Source organism: Triturus cristatus, chromosome 10 (genome assembly GCF_964204655.1).
Source record: "Triturus cristatus chromosome 10, aTriCri1.1, whole genome shotgun sequence".
NCBI classification, from domain to species: Eukaryota; Metazoa; Chordata; class Amphibia; order Caudata; family Salamandridae; genus Triturus; species Triturus cristatus.
In genome coordinates, this window is record NC_140593.1 from 163,722,197 (window position 1) to 163,744,304 (window position 22,108).

General features: G+C 50.5%; 1 protein-coding gene across 3 annotated transcripts in view; it reads left to right on the forward strand.

Moving 5' to 3' along the window:
- The window catches only part of PHKA1 (phosphorylase kinase regulatory subunit alpha 1), a 1,109,231-nt gene that overhangs the window by 887,170 nt on the left and 199,953 nt on the right, over nucleotides 1–22,108 (forward strand). For all 3 annotated transcript variants that reach the window (XM_085630734.1, XM_085630735.1, XM_085630736.1), the window contains exon 27: nucleotides 8,340–8,455. In XM_085630734.1, coding sequence (XP_085486860.1) covers nucleotides 8,340–8,455 — 116 coding nt within the window. The remainder of the gene's footprint in view (nucleotides 1–8,339; nucleotides 8,456–22,108) is intronic.

The following is a 22,108-nucleotide window of genomic DNA, read 5'->3' on the forward strand; positions in this document are numbered from 1 at the left end:
GGGATCTGAGCTTGCTGTTGTGATACCATTGCAATCTTGAGATATCAAATTGAAAGATCACAAGGATAATTGTAAGGTACATATAACATAGCTTATAAATACTTAAGTCCTACTGAACTTAGTTGTTGTAGGTTGAAGGGCCTAGCACACCCTGACTACAACTACTAGAGAGGTTTTAGTAGATACAACTAGTGTAGGTAGGTGCACACACCACACCCTCACTAGATCATGTCTCTGAGAGGAGATCAAGTTGATTCTCTCTCAGGAGGGGGATATCCTAGAAAGATACCCTCTAGATATGATACCCTAACTTTTCAGGAGATGAGACAATTGTGTACCTCCAGAAAGTTAAAACAGGGTTCAAACCCTACCCTCATTTATCTAGTGGAGATCTTAGAAGAGTATGATGCTCAGAGAGCCTCCCAGGATGGTGCCAAGATCTGGTCTTCACCAGCCCCCAAAAGGCTCAGGGGGAGGGTGGTCCCAAAAAGGATAAAAAGAAAGATGGCCAAAAGAAACCTTGGTGTAACTATTGTAAGTCCAATTCCCATTGGTTTAGTGAGTGCACCAAAAAGGACAAGCCCCCAACCACCATTGCCCCTAAGGCAACTGTACCCCCTAGTCCAGCTGCAAGTGGTGGTTCCCAGCAAAAGGGTGTAATAGGGTTAACCCTGGGAACTGAAGTGGATTCTGGCCTAGTCAGAATACCCACTCAGGCTGTTCTGATCTGTGATGGGGACATAGCTGTGTCCTCTACTGTGGGTCCCAGTAACCTGGGCAAGTACAGACAGACTCCTTTGATCAACCAAAGAATGGCTCAGGCCTACAGGGACACAGGTGCTAGTGTCACAATGGTGACACCTGCCTTTGTGGACCCTGGACAGATCATGCTAGGTGAGAATTACCTAGTGACCAACGCTAGAAATGCTAGAAATGCCACTACCTCCCATAGTGTGGCAATTGTTAACTTCTCCTGGGGAGGGGTAACTGGCGTCAAGAAAGTTGTGGTGAGTTCAGATCTTCCTGTAGAGTGTCTGTTGGGAAATGACCTTGAAACTTGAAACTTCAGTGTGGGCTGAAGTGGAGTATAGGACCCATGCAGAAATGTTGGGAATAGATGCACATGTCCTTGCTGTGACTAGGTCACAGGCCAAAAAGTGCAACGCTGAACAAGTGCTGGATCCTGGGACAATGGACCAGACACAACCTAAGAGAAAGAGCAGTAGGGTTAAGGCTGTGCCTTCCCCCCTGCCTCAGGTAGAGAATCAGCCCTCACAGAAGGAGGATTCTGAGAGCCCTGAAGGAACTGTCCTAGAAGAACTGGAACCTGACCAGGTTGAGTTTCTTGGGACAGGGGGACCTTCAAGGGCAGATCTGAGGCAGGCACAATTAGACTGTCCTTCTCTTGAACCCCTCAGACAGCAGGCTGCTGCTGAGGCTGCAGGGAATGCTCAAGGTACCCATAGAGTGTATTGGGATGAAGGGCTGCTGTACTCAGAGGCTAGAGACCCCAAGCCTGGTGCGTCCAGGAGGTTGGTCATACCATTGAGTTTCAGAGGCTTCCTTCTTACCTTGGCCCATGATATTCCCCTTGCAGGTCACTTAGGCCAGAATAAGACCTGGGACAGACTTGTCCCTCACTTTCACTGGCCTCACATGTCAGAAGATACCAAGGAGTTTTGTTGCTCCTGTGTCACCTGCCAAGCCAGTGGCAAATCAGGTGGCACCACAAAGGCCCCCCTCATACCACTACCTGTGGTGGGGGTTCCCTTTGAGAGAGTGGGGATAGACATTGTAGGACCAATGGACCCCCAAACAGCATCTGGGCACAGATTCATACTGGTGATAGTGGTTCATGCCGCCAGGTATCCAGAAGCTATACCCCTAAGGACCACAACAGCTCCTGTTGTGGCAAGAGCCCTACTTGGAGTATTCTCCAGAGTGGGCTTTCCAAAGGAGGTTGTCTCTGACAGAGGTGTCATGTCAGGATATTTAACTGCAATGTGGAAGGAGTGTGGTGTAAACTACAAATTCACTACACCCTATCACCCACAATGCAATGGGCTTGTGGAAAGATTCAACAAGACCCTAAAAGGAATGATAAAAGGGTTACCAGACAAGCTTAGGCGAAGATGGGACATCCTTTTACCCTGCCTTCTGTTTGCTTACAGAGAGGTCCCACAAACGGGGGTTGGCTACAGCCCTTTTGAGCTTTTGTTTGGGCATCCTGTGAGCGGACCCCTGTGTCTAGTAAGGGAAGGATGGGAGAGACCTCTCAGACAACCCAAACTGGACATAGTGGATTATGTACTTGGCCTCCGCTCCAGGATGGCAGAGTATATGAAGAAGGCTTCTAAAAACCTTGAGGCAAGCCAAGAACTCCAAAAAGCTTGGCATGACCAAAAGGCTGTGCTGACTGTGTACCAGCCAGGACAGAAAGTGTGGGTGTTGGAGCCAGTGGCCCCAGCAGCACTCCAGGACAAATGGTCTGGACCCCACACTATTGTTAAACAAAAGGGAGAAGTCACCTACTTGGTGGACCTTGGGACTCCCAGAAGCCCCCACAGGGTGCTTCATGTCAACAGGTTAAAGGCATATGTTGACAGGGCAGACATGGGCTTACTCATGGCTACAGATGAGGGGCAGGAGGAAGGGAGTGACCCTCTCCCAGACCTGCTGACTCAGAACCCTGATGATGGTTCAGTTGATGGTGAGGTCTTTTCTGACAGCCTCACTGACCATCAGCAACAGGACTGCAGACAAGTTCTACAGGCCTACAGACATATGTTCTCTCTGACCCCAAGTCAGACAAACTGGTGCACCCATGAGGTGGACACTGGTGACAGTCTGCCTGTGAAGAGTCAAATCTACATGCAACCTTACCATGTCAGGGACTGCATCAAGATTGAGGTACAAAAGATGTTGGAGCTGGGAGTCATTGAACCTTCAGAGAGCCCTTGGGCTAGTCCTGTAGTTCTTGTGCCAAGCCTCACACCCAAGATGGTAAGAGGGAGATGAGGTTTTGCGTGGATTACAGAGGTCTCAATGCTGTCACTAGGACAGATGCCCACCCAATACCTAGGGCAGATGAGCTCATTGACAGATTGGCAGCTGCCAAGTTTTTGAGTACATTTGACCTGGCAGCAGGCTACTGGCAAATCAGACTAGCTGAGGATGCAAAGGCCAAAACTACTTTCTCAACCCCAGGAGGACATTATCAATTTGTGGTAATGCCCTTTGGCTTGAAGAATGCACCTGCCACTTTCCAAAGGTTGGTGAATCAAGTCCTTACAGGTCTGGATGACTACTGTGCAGCTTATCTTGATGATATTGCTGTCTTTAGCTCCACCTGGGAGGATCACCTGGTCCACCTGAGGAATGTTTTAGAGGCCCTGCAAAAGGCAGGCCTCACTATCAAGGCCACTAAGTGACAGATAGGGCAGAGCAAGGTTGTGTACCTGGGCCACCTAGTAGGTGGGGGTCAGGTTCAACCACTGGAGAGCAAGATCCAGACCAAAAGAACTGGACTCCTCCAATTACCCAGACACAGGTCAGAGCTTTCTTGGGCCTGACTGGGTACTACAGAAGGTTTGTTAAGAACTATGGGTCCATTGTGACACCACTTAATGACTTGACCTCTAAAAAGATGCCAAAGAAAGTTCAGTGGACAGTAAGCATTTGATGACCTGACGCAGGCCATGTGCACTGCACCTATTCTGAAAAGTCCAGACTACTCCAAAGAGTTCATTGTCCAGACAGATGCTTCTGAGTTGGGTGTGGGAGCTGTTCTTTCACAACTGAATATAGATGGTCAAGACCAGCCCATTGCTTTTATTAGTAGAAGGCTGACCCCTAGAGAGAAACGTTGGTCAGCTATTGAGAGGGAGGCCTTTGCTGTGGTTTGGGCCCTGAAGAAGCTGAGGCCATACCTGTTTGGCACTCACTTCAAGATTTAGACAGACCATAAGCCCCTCTTGTGGCTAAATCAGATAAAGGGTGAAAATCCCAAACTTCTTAGGTGGTCCATTTCCCTACAGGGGATGGACTTCACAGTGGAACATAGACCTGGGACTGACCATGCCAATGCAGATGGACTCTCCCGATATTTCCACTTAGAACATGAAGACTCAACTGGTCAAGGTTAGTTTAATGTCCCTAAGTTTGGTGGGGGGGGGAGGTTGTGTAGGAGAGTAGGGTCTGCTTTCTATGTTCACCCCCACTTTTTGCTTTTGCTTCACTGGTTTTCGACTTAGATGTGGCTGTGGGCCTGCTAATCAGACCCACAGCCCAGCTGTTCTCTCTCTAAATTCATACTATGTACTTTAGGTACATAACCCAATTGGTAAGGATCACCTTCTAGGGCCCTGTACAGTGTACCTTAGGTACCCAGGGCAAAGGTGTACCCTAGGCCTACCAGGGGCTGCAGCATGTATTTTGCCACCCCTGGCTGGCCTTCCATTATGACACAACTGGCTGATCACTCAGCTGGGGCAAGGTCGTGTAATCACCCCTTGCTTAGGTGTAGTATTCCTATACCTACCTTATATATAGACACATGGGTAACCTATCAGTCACTCCTATGGCAGGCCTTGACAATCCTGAAGGCAGAGTGCTTGGTAACATGTGAGATGGTGCTCTAGCATGAGCTGAGCCTGTCTGCAGCTTTCGGAACCATGTCCTTATAGCTGTTCTATGATATCGCCTACCATATACTCTTAAAGTGCCTTATAATCCTCGCGGTTATGGTAACTATGGTTTGGCTTTATCAAAACATGTTGTGTAAGGTGTCTAACACTTTGGAATACTACCCCCACACCATTTCTGGTGATGAGGATAGTATTCCCACCTTCTAGAGGGAGAAGACATGTTGAAGACCTACTACCCGGTTAAAGTTAAACAGAGCCCCAGCATCACAAAATGGATGCTGCTGCCACAGACACAAGTCTGACCTCCTGCTGCTGGGAGTCCTTCCAGCGAGGGAGGCTTGGACAATAGGTTTCCTGCCTTGGGAGGTTCTAGCACCACCCTAGACAGGCCTTAGTGTATTGGGGCAGGGAGGGATGAATGAAATGAGACACTGCCTGGGGCACACAAGGTGTCCCATGCATAGTCCGCTTCAAACCGGTGCTGGGGCACTCCAGCCCCAGGAGGGATCTAGCAGGTAACCCAGCCCCCCAGATTAGTATAAGAGTGGGAGCTGAGTCCCTAGGACTTTGGATTATCCTGATAACTGAACTTGAACAGAAACTCTGGACCTTCGACTACGGCAGAAGACTGAAGAATCTCCCTTGTGGCCAAGGAGTGGCCACCCTGTGCAAACCGGCACCATCAAGCGACCTGCTGTTTGCTTTGCTCGACGTTCTACGAGGAACCGACGGCTGAGCCCGATCAGCGCCTTGACTTCCAGACTTCTCCGACCCTGATCCACATCCACAGCCAAGCTGAGATCCGTGGAGGGGACGAGAGACGTGGGACCGGCTACCTGGGAAAATTGGCTACTTGCTTCCAGCGCAGCTTCTGAGGCATCCTCGAAGTTGTGCTCTGGGAATTGAGAAGCCCCAACCCCGAGCACCATCTGCACTGAAGGTCAGCCCTCCACACTCCACGAGGTCGGCCACCTCCATGCGTGGAGATTGAGCGGCGACAGTTGACAGCTTTTGATCTTCCTCCTGAAGTCTGTAATGTCATCTTGGCAGCCAGGCGACCCTCCACTAAAACGGTATACGCCTGTCGGTGGAACAAATTTGTGGCATGGTGCACAGCGAAGGGTGTGGATCCCCTTTCTGCCCCTCTTTCGGAAGTTCTTCTGTTCCTGCTTTCCTTGGCCCGGCAGGGCTCTGCTCTGGGCACCATCAAAGGTTATCTTTCTCCGGCTTTCTGATCAGCCTTCTCTTTTTTAAGTCTCCAGTTGTTAACCGTTTCCTGAAAGGCATTACACACATGTTCCCTCCAGTTCCATTCATAATGCCCCAGTGGGACTTTAACCTTGTGTTGACTTACTTGATGTGTGCTCCCTTTGAGCCGTTTCACAACTGCCCTTTGCATCTTCTCACCTTAAAGACTGCTTTCCTGGTTGCTATGACCTCTGCCAGAAGAGTGAGTGAGCTCCAAGCCCTTTCTTCCAAACCTCCTTTCCTTTCTGGACAAGGTGGTTTTAAGGACCCGTCCTTCTTTCTTGCCGAAGGTTGTTACGCCCTTCCACATCAGGCAGACCATCACTTTGCCCACCTTCTTTCCGCCTACGCATCCTTCAAAAGAGGAAGAGAGGCTCCACCATCTGGACCCTCCACCATCTGGACCCGATACGTGCGCGCTCGTTCTATCTGAAGCGCACACAGCGGTTCCGGGTGGATGGCAAACTCTTTGTTGGCTACGTGGGTGCCAAAAAAGGTCAGGCCGTGGACAAGCGGACCATTTCTTGGTGGGTTGTTCTGTGTATCAAGGCCTGTTACTCGTTGGCTAAGAAGGAGCCTCCTGTGGGGCTGCGTGCCCATTCCACCAGGGCAACGGCAGCCACCACTGCCTTGGGACGCGGCGTTCCCTTGCAGGACATTTGTCAGGCAGCTATGTGGGCCTCGCTGCACACGTTTACCAAGCATTATTGCCTTGACAGTCAGGTCCGGAGAGACCGCTTCTTTGGCCGTTCTGTTCTCCGTGACTTTCTGGTGTAATCTTGTTCGCAGACCCACCACTGGGGTTGGTATTGCTGGGGTATCTATTCTAAGGTAAGGAATGTATCACTAACGTGTCTCTTTCAGATGCACAAGTTACTACTTGTGCAACGATATATCTGTAAGAGACATTAGTTAGTGATAGATTCCTTACCGCCCCACCCATCCTCCCCGTTCTGCGAACTGGTTACTAGGATTAAGGTCATCCCTCTTAGGGCCCTAGTTTTCTGCACCAATTGTCAGTATCTTGCATGGCTCTGCGTTCCTGGCGCGGAAAGTCGTGTACAGAACTGACATCAGCGCGCATGGGTGATGCCTAAGTACTCTCTGTGGCGTCATCTCGGCGCTTACGACGCCAGTGACGGACGTGGAGCGGCACGACGCCACCTACCGACGCGCAGGGGTACTGCTAAGCGAAAGTTTCCGGATCCAGCCTGATGCCTGGGGATATTCTAAGGTAAGGAATCTATCACTAACTAATGTCTCTTGCAGATACATCGTTACACAAGTAGTAACTTGTGCGTTAGTCATATTTATGAGCTTTTGATTAATAACAAAACACACTAGTTTCAATGGAGATTCGGAGCTCTTCTCCCAACTTTGTTGGTCTCACAACCGCTCTCAAAAATGTAGGACCATCTGCTAGGGAAGACCTCTCCCCCGAAGATGACATGATTCAAGCCATGAAGGAAGCTGATATAGGACTCACAACCCATAACATGTCTCTCTGGTACCTCGGCTCTGTCATGTTCCTAATGCACCCAAAGGATGTCAGGGAGAGGAAAGGGGAGTTGTACATCACCAAACATAAAAAGAGGTTATGCTTGAAGCAGCAGTACAAGCTGTTCCATTCATGCTCCAAGACGAGGGCTTCTCTGGATAACAGTCCCGCTGCTGCTCAAACAAAAATTTCAGGTACGTTGAAAACGTACCTTAAAAAACCAGCAGGATTCGACTCTCCTCAGGCAAGAAGTCATGAGGTTTGCACTAGAAGGGCCCCTCATCTCTAATAGCCTCCATTTCTGATCTGGTTCCACAGCTGGTCCAGGCATGCCCTAAGTTCCACGGGCTGTCATAGACTCCGTGGCAGGTTGAGGCCTTTAAAGAGGCTGTTGACCATTGGAAACGGGCGGCCATAGAAGTTACGCTGAAGTGAGAGAAGATAGCTTTTGAAAGCCATTTTGATAGTGCTCAGGTTGCAGGCAGCAGGGCTGGAGGGAGGACTTAAGAGGGTGTTGGGGTGAAGGAGTGCCTGCAGGTAGATGATCTTATTCATGAGGTGAACTGAAAAAACAGTCTCCAGATGTTCTTAGTAAAGTAGATGTGGTGTATTTAAAGGTATGTGGTCTCTGTGAGTATATAGAAGACATTGGACAGATTTGAATACTGGTTCCATCAGCTTGGCCTGACCATGCACTCGTCCAACATTGCTCTCTGCCAACCTCTAAATCTTTAATGTCTGCAAACACCAGTTCCATGTTTTTGATCACTCCACTTGCTAGGCCTGGTACATTGGATGCCCTCCTCTCTGATCCCAGGGCCATGACTTGTCTACTAGATTAGATTGTAAAGAAGAAAATAATCTTGAATTGTGTTGTGAACCTTAGACGGTTTTGTCTGTCCCTTGTAGTTCAGAACACTTACTGATTTTGTGTTCCTTTTCTTCAGTGCGTTCTGTTGATTCTGTTATTAGCCCTGCAATTTCCATCCATGAGTTGGGGGCAGTAGGAGCAACAAAAACTGAACGAGCTGGAATCAGCAAGCTGAAGAGCGAAATGAAACAGGTGATCATGGTTCTTTCAATTTAATGTTACCTAACTAGAGGAGTTGAGTTATTACATCACAATATGAGTGAGGTGATGAATCTTTTTTTCTGCTAGAGTCGTGTATTTATGAAGCACCTCCTATATTACCCGTTGGTTCCAAGCACAGTGAGAGCCAGGAGTTTGAATCTTCAAAATCAAAATACTTTACATTTTATTTGGTGGGTGAACAGGAGAATTAGTTCATCAATTTATTTGTTTTTTGTTGAGAGCAGATCTCTGTGCAGTTGAGGGGTCGGAGCACTAAAGGAGAGAGTTTGTTGTTGTGCGCTGACCACACTTTATAGTCTGTGTTTCTATAGCAGTAATTCTTAACAATATATAGGCATTGAAATGAAGTGTATAGGCACAATAGGTGGGCGAGATTATATTGTTCCACCTAATGATTGCATAGCTTCTTGCACTGGCCTTAGACCATTAAGAAGCAAGAATGGTTTATCAAACTATAGATATGTGATTGTATCAGCTTGAGGAAAAAGGGTAAGTCTTTAGTAGTACCAAATTCCATTGTGGCAACCACTTGAATGAAAATGGATAAGCCATCAATATCTGTACTTGGTAATTTATTAAAATCTCATACTGTAAATCCCATCATTCCCCTTTTCCAGACGCATTACTGCTTTACACAGACCTGGGTGATTTCTGGGTATGGTGCAGGATAAGGTGGGCGAGGGACCTAAACACATTCTTGGCCTTTTGAGCAACGACACCAGCACATCATAACTACAGATGCAGCATGCACTCACCATTGAAGGCCAGTGTGGATTATGCGATGCACAATTTCTTGTATTAGTGGTTCTGCATTTTAGTTCTCTTTTTTTGTAGTCATAAATAACCCTCCTGCTGCCCCTATTTTTTTCTTGGTCTTTTGTGATAACAATTCAATTCAATGATCATGATTCAATTGTACCACTTTGTGAAAAAGAACCTGCCCTAAGAGCCACTACTGAGCATCAAAGGATTGGAAGTCTCTAGCTCTCTTAAAGGTACGTTTTTTTTTTTTAACTGTTATAATACTAAGACTTACAGGTCTCCTTTTTCTGCATTGTAGGCAGAATCTGAAAGAGACACGTTAATGATAGATTCCTTACCTTAGAATATCCCCAGGCGTCAGACTGGATCCGGAAAGTTTTTTGTCAGCAGTACCCCTGCGCGTTGGTAGGCGTCGTCGTAGGGCTCCGCGTACGTCGCTGGCGTCGTAGTCGCCAAGATGACATTGCTGGAGCTACTTAGACGCACCCACGGGTGCTGACATCAGTTCTTTCTTTTTCTGCGCCAGCAAGCGCCGGTCCGGAGAGAGTGAGACTGATTTTTTGGGACTTTTCATCTCTGTTTTCAAGACATATTTCATTCTACAGGTGCATAGGGATGCCCGGTTTTAAGTCCTGTGCGGCCTGTGCCCGCACGATGTTGGTGACGGACCCGCACTGTGATTGTCTCTATTGCCTGGGGCTCGACCATGACTCCGAGTCGTGCCCCCACTGCCGGGCCATGGCTCCGAAAACTTTGCTGGAGCAATCCCGGAAGTGGCTGGAGGCCCGGGAGTCGGTTCCGCGCCGTTCAAGGTCCCGGTCCCGAGGGAGGTCGAGGGACCGGCTGCGGAGCCATCACCATCATTCGAAGGCTTCGCACTCAGAGTCAGGTAAGGCGAAGCAGAAGAAGTCGAAGGTGGCGCCACCCTTGCAGCTCCGGCAGTGCCTGCACAGTTGCTTGTGGTCTACCCCCCTTTTACAGCTCCATCGGCGACTCCGGCCCAACTGCAGGAGTTCGTGTCTGCCATGGCATGGGTCTTCGGACCGTGCAGCCCCGTCGGTGCGCCTTCGGGCCCCGTGGGCCCGGCTGGGGGTCCTCGTTCTTCGACGCCGCGGGCTCCAGCCCAATGTCATCTACGACACCTGCGTCGATGCCAAGGGACCCCCATGGATCCAGGCCTGGATCCCTGTCCATGCCGGTTGGCCCTGCCTGACCTCCACCGGCATCGACGGCGCCAACGCTGGCCGCAGACCGGGCCGACGCCGTCCCCCTCCCCAGTGTGGAACAGCTGCCGGAAGGGTGTCTACCGACGCCGATTTCCACCATCTATCCCTATATCCACCGACGTCCATAAGTTCCACCTGTTCAGCAGGCTATGGAGGACGGGCAGGACTGGGAGGGGTCTGAGGACCCTCTCGCAGGTGACCAGGAGTATGCTCCGGAACCTGGCGCACTGTCTCCTTCTACCGTGGCTACGGAGGAGGGTCGATCGTATTCTATGGTGTTGCGTAGGGCGGCCAAGGCGTTTTCTATCTCGAGCTCCCTACTGTGGCCGTCAGGACTAACCTCCTGACAGAGGTGCTTCGGCCAGCTTCTGTTTCTACAGAGCCGCTGCTGTCCTTTAACGATGCACTCTCTGACGTTCTTTTGGGCACCTGGTCCAGGCCCAACACAGGAGCTCCTGTGGACAAGAACGTGGCCCGACACCATCGCCGGCCCTGGGCGACCCAGTTTTCCTCTCCCAATACCCCACCCCCGAGAGCTTGGTTGTCCAAGCCTCTGCGTCACCAAGCGCATTACCTTCCACACCTCCGGACAGGGAATCTAAGAAACTGGAGGAGTTTGGGAAGAAGATTTTTTCTTCCGCCAGTTCGGGCCTGCGGTCTGTGAACACCGCATGTCTCTTGACCCGTTACTCTCATTCTGTGTGGGATATGGTTGCGCAAGTGCTGCCACAGTGTCTGATGGCGGTTTGGGCAATACTTTCCCAAGCTATTGCTGAGGGGAGAGACGCAGCCAAGTTCACCATTCTATGTGGTCTTGACACTGCTGACTCGCTGGGCAGAGCGATTTCAACGACAGTGGTGCTACGCCGTCATGCCTGGCTGAGGATGACTGGCTTTTCTGGGGATGTCTAGAACACATTGATGAACATACCTGTTCGGCGATAAAGCAGATTGCGCGTTGGAACGTTTTAAGGACTCAGGGGCTACAGCCAAGTCCTTAGGCCTTTCAGTTACACGCACTCCTTCCGCTTCTGCTTTTTCCTCCTTTCGTGGCCAAGGAAGGGGCGCCCAGGCACGTTCGTTTCAGAGCCACAGACCTGTGCAGCAACAGTCTGAGCGCAGCCGCGAACGTGGGACCCGCAGAGGCGGGTCACGGGGCCAGCGTGCAGGTCAGTCCACAAACACCCCTGCAGCCACTGCCTCCAAACCTTACTAGTCCGGTGTTTCAGGCCCACTAGACGGAAGTGGGTGGCAGGTTTCGCCATCATATCCACCACTGGCGAACCATCATATCAGACAAGTGGGTTCTGCAGCTTGTCCAAAGGAGCTACTCCCTCACCTTCGAGACTACCCCTCAAGCCATGCCACCACAGTACCACCGCATGTCGGGGGATCATTTGACAATCCTCCAGCAGGAAGTTAGGGCCCTCCTGGCCAAGGAGGCCATAGAGCGCTTTCCGATGCCAGAAGTAGGTTGTGGTTGTTACTCCCACTACTTCCTGGTTCCAAAAAAGGACAAGGCCGGCGTCCTATCTTAGACCTTCAGAACGTCAATTGCTTCCTCCGGAAGGAGAAGTTCAAGATGCTCACACTTGCTCAGGTCTTGTCTGCCCTAGACCCGCAAGACTGGATGGAAGCGTTGGACTTGTAGGACGCTTATTTTCATATCCCCATCCTGCCGGCCCACCTGCGTTACCTGCAGTTCACGGTAGGCCACGAGCACTTTCAGTTCACCGTTCTCCCTTTTGGACTTACCAGCGCCCCTCGGGTGTTCACAAAAGTGATGGCGGTGGTCGTAGCTCATCTGCGCAGATCAGGGGTTTCAGTCTTCCCCTATCTCGACGACTGGCTGTTGAAGGCAGGCTCTCCCAGGCAGTAGTCTCCCACCTCCAGACTACGGACGACCTCCTGTATTTGCTGGGATTCTCCATCAGCGTGCCGTAGTCACACCTGATTCCCTCTCAGAAGCTCCTCTTCATCGGAGCAGTTCTGGACACGGCGCAGGTTCGGTTGTATCCTCCCGAACAGCAAGTCTGGGACATTCGGGCTATGATTCCGATCTTTCAGCCCTTGTTCCGGGTTTCGGTCAGAACGAGCTTGAGGATACTGGGCCTCATGGCCTCCTGCATCCTGCTCACCAACCATGCTAGATGGCATATGTGGGCTCTGCAGTGGGACCTGAAGTTCCAGTGGGCGCAGCATCAGGGGAACCTGTCCGACTATGTCCAGATATCGGAGGGCACTGCACAACAATTGCAGTGGTGGCTCACGAATCAGCATTGGGTCAGCGGCAGATCCCTCTTCCTTCCCCAACCGGAGCACACAGTGGTGACGAATGCGTCCCTCCTGGGATGGGGCGGCCACTTGGGAGAGGTGGAGATCAGAGGCCTCTGGTCTCCGGCGGAGTCCCGGCTCCATATCAACCTTCTGGAGCTTCGGGCGATCCTTTTTGCACTGAAGGCATTTCTTCCCTCTGTTAAGGGGAAAGTGGTGCAGATGTTCACAGACAACACCACTGCCATCGGGTATTGCAACAAACAAGGCGGGGTGGGGTCGTGGACCCTATGTCAGGAGGCTCTGCACCTCTGAACATGGCTGGAACGTCAAGGCATTTCCTTGACGGTTCAACACCTGGCAGGTTCCTTGAATGTCAGGGTGGACGAACTCAGCCGCCGGTGCATGATGGTTCATGAATGGCGTCTTCACTCTGAGGTGGTGCAAGGTCTCTTTCAACGGGAGGAGAGCCTTGGTTAGATCTATTTGCCACCAAAGAGAACGCACAATGTCAGCAGTTCCGCGCGTTGGAATTTCCAAGGCGGCACTCGCTCGGCAACGCTTTGCGTCGCGAGTGGAGCTGCGGTCTATTGTACACCTTTCCGCCTATACCACATCTACCCAGAGTGCTGAAGAAGATCAGGCGCGACCTGGCCCAAGTCGTTCTTGTGGCCCCGGACTGGGCTCCGAAGAGTTTGATATCCCGAGCTACTCAGAATGAGCATGGATGCCCCAATCCGACTGCCTCTTCGGGAGGATCTTCTGTTGCAGCAGCAGGGGACGGTCCTCCACCCAAACCTGTCCAGCCTCCACCTACATGTGTGGAGATTGAGCGGCGACAGTTGATTCCATTTGACTTGCCTCCTGAAGTCTGTGATTTCATTCTGGCAGCCAGGCATCCCTCCACTAAATCGATATATGTCAGCAGGTGGAACAAATTTGTGGCATGGTGCACAGCAAAGGCTGTGGACCCCCTTTCTGTCTCTCTTTCAGAGGTCGTTTTGTTCCTTCTCTCTCTGACCCGGCAGGGCTCTGCTGTGGGCACTATCAAGGGCTACCTTTCTGCAATCTCGGCCTTTCTCAGGCTCCCTGATTAGCCCTCTCTTTTCAAGTCCCCTATTGTTAATAGATTTCTCAAAGGCAATACTCACCTTTTCCCTCCCTATTCCGTTTGTGATGCTGCAGTGGGACTTGAATCTGGTTCTTACTTAATTGATGTGCGCTCTCTTTGAGCTACTTCACAACTGTCCTCTTCGTTTACTAACTTTGAAGACTGCTTTCCTGGTTGGCATCACCTCCGCTAGGCGCGTGAGTGAGCTCCAGGCGCTTTCCTGTTAGCCTCCTTTTCTGTCTGTCCATCCAGACAAGGTTGTGCTTCGCACTCGTCCTTCCTTCTTGCCAAAAGTTGTCACTGCTTTTCACATTAGGCAAACTATCACCTTGCCCACTTTCTTTCCGCCTCCTTCCAGAGATGAAGAAAGGCTCCACCGTTTGGACCCAAAACGTGCGCTTTCATTTTACTTAAATCGCACACAACAGTTCCGGGTGGATGACCAGCTTTTTGTTGGCTATGTGGGCGCCCAAAAAGGCTGGGCTATACACAAGAGGACTATGTCCCGCTGGGTCGTCTAGCCTGTTATTCTCTGGCTAAAAAGGAACCTCCGGTGTGGTTGCGCGCCCATTCAACCAGGGCGACAGCAGGTACTACTGCAATGGGACGTGGTGTCCCCCTGCAAGACATCTGTCGGGCAGCCACGTGGGCCTCGCTGCACACTTTTACTAAGCATTATTGCCTTGACAGTCAAGTTCGGAGAGATGGCTTCTTTGGCCGTTCTGTTCTCCGTGACTTTCGGGTGTGATCTTTTTTCGCAAACCCACCACTGGGGTTGCTATTGCTGGGGTATCTATGCTATGGTAAGGAATCTGTCACTAACGTGTCTCTTCCAGATGCACAAGTTACTTGTGTAACGATATATCTGTAAGAGACATTAGTTAGTGATAGATTCCTTACCGCCCCACCCATCCTCCCCATTCTGCGAACTGATTTCTAGGGTTAAGGTCATCCCTTTCAGGGCCCTAGTTTCAATGCACCAGTGGTCAATATCTTGCATGGCTCTGCGTTCCTGGCATGGAAAGTTGTGTAAAGATCTGACATCCGCGTGCGTGGGTGCGTCTGAGTAGCTCCATTGACGTCATCTCGGCGACTACGACGCCAGCGACATACGCGGAGCCGTACGACAACGCCTACCGACGCGCAGAGGTACTGCTGACGAAAAACTTTCCGGATCCAGTCTGACGCCTGGGGATATTCTAAGGTAAGGAATCAATCACTAACTAATGTCTCTTACAGATATATCGTTACACAAGTAACTTGTGCTTTAGGCAGCAGTGTGTTTAATATGCTACATTATAGTTTTGTGAAGGTGTTACTTTATAATACTTATACTTTCAGTAAACAATTAGCAATGTACAGGCTTTCGGAGGTGCTCACTAGCACTTTAAAACTCTAGATGCCTACTCATAGAATATTATCAGACTTATTCCAGTTTGCTGTTTCCCATGCTATTGCTGGCTACTGGAGACGCTCCTAGAGGCTAGGCGCCCAGCATGTTACCAGCTCCTATGCGTGAAGCGCTCATTGTAAAGATCCCTAGGCCGGAAAAAAAAACGGCAGACCCAGGATCCTATAGGCCACTCTCCATGCTGCACGTGGTTACATTAGGCCCGGATAGAAATGCCATTTTACATGCACAAGTTCTTAAGTTGCCTTCTCTCCCTAAACAAAATGACATTTTATACAAATTCATTTGCGTGCGCATACGGTATAATATTTTTGAAGTCCGCTTTGCTTACACTGCCACTTCATACGCACACTATCAAGCACCTTGAAAATTCTATACAAGGGCTAAGTTCATCATGCAAAATGTTGTTTGTTTTGGCGGCTCGGCGACAGAGCTATCACAATAGATAAACAATAGCAGCCTGACTGGGCCTTTGGCATGGTAATAGGGATGATGTTATTATATATACAACATGAGCCCTTTGTTTAGACAGAGGAGCATTTCGCTGTCACTGAAAGATCACCCACATGTCGAAATTCCAGCCTAGCTGATTCCTGTTTACCTCATTTGAGGGATGCCACCCAGCTCTCCACTAAGACAGGCAGGCTAGACACAATAGGTTAGGATGTGCTAGGAAGTAGTACAATATATTACAGTACTTGTATGCAAGCAGATATCTTCTATAATCAGCAAAATGGTTAAACTGTTCATCTTTTTCACCATTCTAGTAATGCTAATCACATTCTGTTTCCTCCTTTTTATCATTGCAGTGAAAGTATTTTACTCAAGAATCACAATGCTTCAATACATATTTAAACACTTTATTGTGTATTTCTTGTGTAGGTATTCGGGTATGCATAAGTAACCAAGCAAAAGGGTTCTAGATCTAGTACCACGATTTCCTTGGGAAGTCAGGATTGTCATGTACCGAGATTACACATCCATTTGTTACCTTGTAAGGTTAGGGGTACAGATGGTGCACTGTGAGCTAGCAGGACTTCGGCCAACATATCCGGATGGTGTGCATGGAATCAGTCTCGCACAGTTCTGATGGTTATGTTGTCCAACAAGCACACAGTTTTACCTGAGATAATATAAGCCGTTCAACAATGCTGGACAAGGATACGAAGCTCCTTTGCAATATAATAGCCACAAGGTTGCGACATGTTGTGTCAAGTCTGGTGGAGGATGATCAATATGGGTTCATGCCAGGGAGGGATACCCATATGAATCTTCGACGCCTGTCCCACGTGATGCACTTGGGTCAGGGAATGGATTTGGAAAGCGGCGCTAGGGGTGCTGGACATTGAGAAAGCGTTTGATTCCCTGGGTTGGGAGAACCTTTGGGAGGTATTAAGGCGTATGGGAGTGGGTCCGTCCGGAACATTAGCCATGGGTGCGCCTTCTCTATGTCGAGCCTGCGACGCAAGTGCGGACGGAAGGGGTGGTGTCAAAGGTTTTCCATGTGGACAGAGGTACAAGAAAAGGATGCCTCCTATCCCTGCTCCTCTTTGCCCTGGCAATGAAACCCCTGGCGGTGTGTCTATGACCAGATCTGGGGGGGAGCGGTATACGCATCAGGATTACAGTGCATACTGTGTCAATGTATGCTGACGACACTCTCCTCTACTTGTGCAGTCCAGGGGACTCAATACCGGTATTACTGAGCATGCTGGAGGACTTTGGTAGAGCATCCTGCTTATGTATTAATAGGCACAAGACAGTGCTTTTTCCATTGGCAGGTCTAGTGGGACGTTCGGAGGCTGAGCTTGTTGAGTTGGGACTTTACTTATGGACGGGGGAATTTCCAGTACCTGGGTATGCAGCTCGCGCAGGGCTCTGGACCCCAGTATGACCTTAATATGGGGAGGGTGATCAATGGTTTGCGAGCCTCCGTTCAGTTCTGGAATACACTCCCGGTCTCAGTGATGGGCAGGGTGGCCCTAAGCAAAATGGTGCTTTTGCTTTGCTGTCTATACACAATGCAGAATTATTTTGCGATCAGCTGAGGACTATGTGCACGGAACTCAATAGCCTTCTGGTGTCCTTGGTATGGGCAGACAGGAGGAGCAGGGTCAGGCTAGACTACCTGAAACTGGACCCTGAAGAGGGCAGATTGGGGCTCTCGGATTTGAAACTCTATTATATGACTGCACACCTGCTGTACGCGGCTTTGTGGTGCGCAGATGGCATTATTGGAGAAAAACGTCCGCTGGCTGGCTTGCTGGATGCTGGTGATATCCCCAGGCTCCTGATGTGCAGTGCCAGCGGACTGCCCCAACATTGTGAGACAAATGGAGGTGGTCTGGGGAAAAGGGTCTTGCGAAAAGCACTGTATGCCCGGTTTCTCCCTCTCTGGTGGCTGGAACCTTTCCAACAAATACAGTCGCTAAATGATATGACTCAGTGGCTAGCCGACGACTGCCAAACCGCAGGGGACTTCTACTTGAATGACACCTTCATTACTATGTTGAAGGGGACCACCCTGTTCCAGGTAGCACTGGGACAGTTTCTGTAGTGTACCAAACTTTCCTGCACAGCCTTTGGGATCTGGTTGACCTTTCCGGAGGAATTCCATATGCTTTGCGTCAAATTGGTTCCAGGTGCAAACAGAGGTCTCATTTCTTAACCATACGTGAGTCTGGAGGCTGACAAGTACCTCACAGGTGCCAAGTGAAAACATGCCTGTGCCCAGGTGAAAGACACCGCTAGTAACGCACGATTTAAACTCATGGAGTTTTACTACCTGCACCAAGTGTACCTCACACCGCAGCAGTTGCATAGAATTTTCCTAAGATTGTGCGGATACATGTCCACATGTAGTGGGTCCTCATCCCAGTTGCCAGTGGGTGGCAGGATTCGCCATCACCTCCCCCACTGGCACAGCATCACGTCGGACAGGTGGGTTTTGCAGATAGTCCAAAGGGGCTACTCCCGCCCCTTCAAGACTGTCTCTCCCTTCCTGCCACCAGTATTCCATCGCATGTCGGAGGATCATTTGGCCCTTCTCCGTCATGAAGTTACAGCCCTTTTGGCCAAAGGTTTATCGAACGTGTCCCTCTACCAGAAGTAGGTCGTGGTTGCTACTCCCACTACTTCCTGGTACCCAAGAAGGACAAAGGCCTGCGTCCTATTTTAGAGCTCAGGGACGTCAACCGCTTCCTCCTGAAGGAGAAGTTCAAAATGTTGACTTTGGTTCAGGTTCTGCCTGCCACCGACCCTGAAGACTGAATGGTAGCATTGGACTTGCAGGGCACCTATTTCCACATCCACGTCCTGCCAGCCCACCGGCGTTACCTACGGTTCACGGAAGGCCACGAGCATTTCCAGTTTACCGCGCTCCCCTTTGGCCTTACCAGCTCCTCTCTGGTGTTCACGAAAGTGATGGCGGTGGTTGCAGCTCATCTGTGCAGATCAGGGGTTCCAGTCTTCCCCTAACTCGACGACTGGCTGTTAAAGGCGTCTCCCACCTCCAGACTACGGCGGACCTCCTGCTTTCGCTGGGGTTCACTATCAACGTGCCGAAGTCGCACCCGATTCCCTCTCAGAAACTCCTTTTCATCAGAGCGGTTCTGGATACAGTGCAGTTTCGGGCTTATCCTCCCGAGCGGCGAGTCCAGGATATTCGGGCTATGATTCTAATGTTTCAGCCTCTTATCCTGGGTTTTGGTGAGAATGACCATGAGGCTGCTGGGCCTCATGGCCCCCTGCACCCTGCTGTTGGATCATGCCAGGTGGCATATGCGGGCTCTACAGTGGGACCTGAAGTTCCAGTGGGCACAGCATCAGGGGAATCTTTCCCATTGCTTCCAGATCTCGGAGGACACTGCACACCATTTGCAGTGGTGGCTAATGAACCAGGATTGGGTCAATGGCAGATCCCTCTCCCTAACCAGAGTTCACAGTGGTGACAGACGCGTCATTTCTGGGATTGGGTGGCCACATGGGAGAGGCGGAGATCAGAGACCTCTGGTCTCCGGCAGAGTCTGGGCTTTACATCAACCTTCTGGAGCTCGGGTGATTCGTCTTGCACTGAAGGCATTCCTTTCCTCTGTCAGGGGAAGAGTAGTGCAGGTGTTCACGGACAACACCATCCTCATATGGTACTGCAACAAACAGGGTGGGTTGGGGTTTTGAACCCTGTGTCAAGAGGCTCTTCGTCTTTGGACATGGCTGGAACATGAGGGCATTTCCCTGGTGGTTCAACACCTGCCAGGTTCCTTGAACGCCAGATCGGACGAACTCAGCCACAGGTGCATGATGGATCACGAATGGCGTCTTCACTCAGAGGTGGTGCAAGGTCTCTTTTATCAGTGGGGAGAGCCTTGGTTAGATCTGTTCGCCACCGAAGAGAACGCACATTGTCAGCAGTTCTGCACATTAGAATTTCCAAGGCGGCACTCGCTCGGCGACGCTTTTTGCCGTGAGTGGAATTGCGGCCTTCTATACGCCTTTCCTCCTATACCACTTCTGCCCAGAGTGCTGAAGAAGATCAAGTGCGTCATTCTTGTGGCTCCGGATTGGGCACGGAGTGTCTGCTATCCCGAGCTCTTGCACATGGCCATCAATCCTCCAATCAGACTGCGTCTTTGAGAGGATCTTCTGTTGCAGCAGCAGGGGATGGTTCTCCACCTGAAACTGTCCAGCCGCCACCTCTTTGCGTGGAGATTGAGCCGCGACAGTTGACAGCTTTTGACCTTCAGCCCGAAGTCTGTAATGTTATCTTGGCAACCAGGTGTCCCTCCACTAAAATGGTATTCGCCTGTAGATGGAACAAATTTGTGGCTTGGTGCACAGCAAAGGCATGTGGATCCCCTTTCTGCCCCTCTTTCAGTGGTTTTCCTCTTCCTTCTTTCTTTAGCCCAGCAGGGATCTGCTGTGGGCACTCTTAAAGGCTATCATTCGGCCATTTCGACCTCGCTTCGCATTCTAGATCAGCCTTCTCTTTTCAAGTGTAAATAGTTTCTTAGGGGCATTACTCACCTCTTTCCCCCTATTCTTTTGGTAATGCCCCAGTGGGACTTGAATCTGGTCTTAACTTACCTTATGTGTACTTCTTTCAAGCCACTATATAATTGTCCTCTCAGACTCTTGACTTTAAAGACTGCTTTTCTGGTGGCCATCACCTTTGCTCGCAGGGTGTGTGAGCTTCAGGCTCTTTCTTCTAAACCTTCTTTCCTTGCTGTTCATCCGGACAAGGTTGTCCACCGAACTAGACCTTTTCTTCCCAAAGCGGTTACCTCTTTCAATATAGGACAGACCGTCACTTTGCCCGCCTTCTTCTTGCCCCCGCATCCTTCCAAGGAGAAGGAGAGACTCCACCGTCTGGATCCAAAGCGTGCGTTATCCTTTTATTTGGATCGCACAAAACAATTACGGGTGGATGATCAACTCTTTGTTGGCTATATGGGCGCCAAGAAAGGTCAGGCTGTGCAAAAACGGACCATCCCTCAATGTGTCGTTTTTTGCATTAAGATCTGCTACTCCTTGGCGAAAAAGGAGCCTCCGGTAGGACTGCGCCCCCTCGGTGACATCTGCCAGGCAGCCATGTGGGCATCACTGCACACGTTCACAAAACACTACTGCCTGGACAGCCAAGTCCGGAGTGACGGCTTCTTTGGCCGTTCTGTTCTCCAGGACTTTCTGATGTGAACTTAGTTCGCAGACCCACCTCCAGGTTGGTATTCCAAGGTATCTATTCTAAGGTAAGAAATCTATAACTAATAGTCTCTTTCAGATGAACAAGTTACTTACCTACAGTAACGATATTTCTGATGGATACATCTGCCAGTGGATTCCTCACCTTGTGAATATCCCCTGCGCCAGCATTCTACGGAACTTTTTTCCCAGCTCTCTACACCGACGTGGACGACGTCACAATGCATCGGCTCCGCTCGCAACTCCGTATGACGTCACCGGAGCCATAAGAGAGCCACGTCGGCGTGATGACGTCAGTTCCCTTTTTTCCTCGCCGTCGACGCGCAACGGTTTTTCCAGCACTCTCCTGCTACTTTGTAATCGTTTAGTGTTACTGTTGGAAAAAATGTGTCATGTCTTCGACGAGGAAGTCAGGTTTTAAACCCTGTAGGTAATGTGGGGGCCACATGTCTATGACAGACCCCCATGATGATTGTTTGTGGTGCCTTTCATCTGACCACGACGTGGAAGATTGTTCCAGCTGCAGGAGGATGAATCCCAAGGCCTTGAAAGAAAGGGAGGCGAAGCTCTTCATGGCCAAGGCCAAAAAGGAGAAGAGAGGTAGGAAGAAGGAGAGATCGAGACCGGAGTCGTCGACTTTGCATTCTTCGAAGTCGAAGAAACACCATAAGAAAAGGAAGCATTCCTCTCGGTGCCGGTCTTCGAAGATCAAGGCGTCGAGATCGACATCGCCTCGACGCCGAAGTAAGGATGTGTCTCCTTCTCCTTCTAAGTCTCCAGAGGGATCTCCTTCGCCGAAGCGGACTCCAGCGCGATCCCCGGCGCAGTCACCGGCGCCGTCACCGGTCCCAGTGGAGTCTTCGGCTTCTGAGGCTGAGCAAGAGAAAAGGAAAGAGCCTTCTCCAGAGCCGGATGATCCTACGGCGCCTGTTGAGGGCACTGCGGCGCCGGTACCAGGTACTCCGCAGACGGATCCGGGATCAGTCCCTTATCCACAGTTCCCGACTCCGGGTACGGATTCGTCGCATTTTTTAAATGCAATGTATGGGATCTTCCAACGGGCTGCCTTCCCATCCGGTGCACCTACTGGTCCCGAGGGTCCTATGGCTTATATTCTGGGATTGCCGCAGCATTACGCTCAA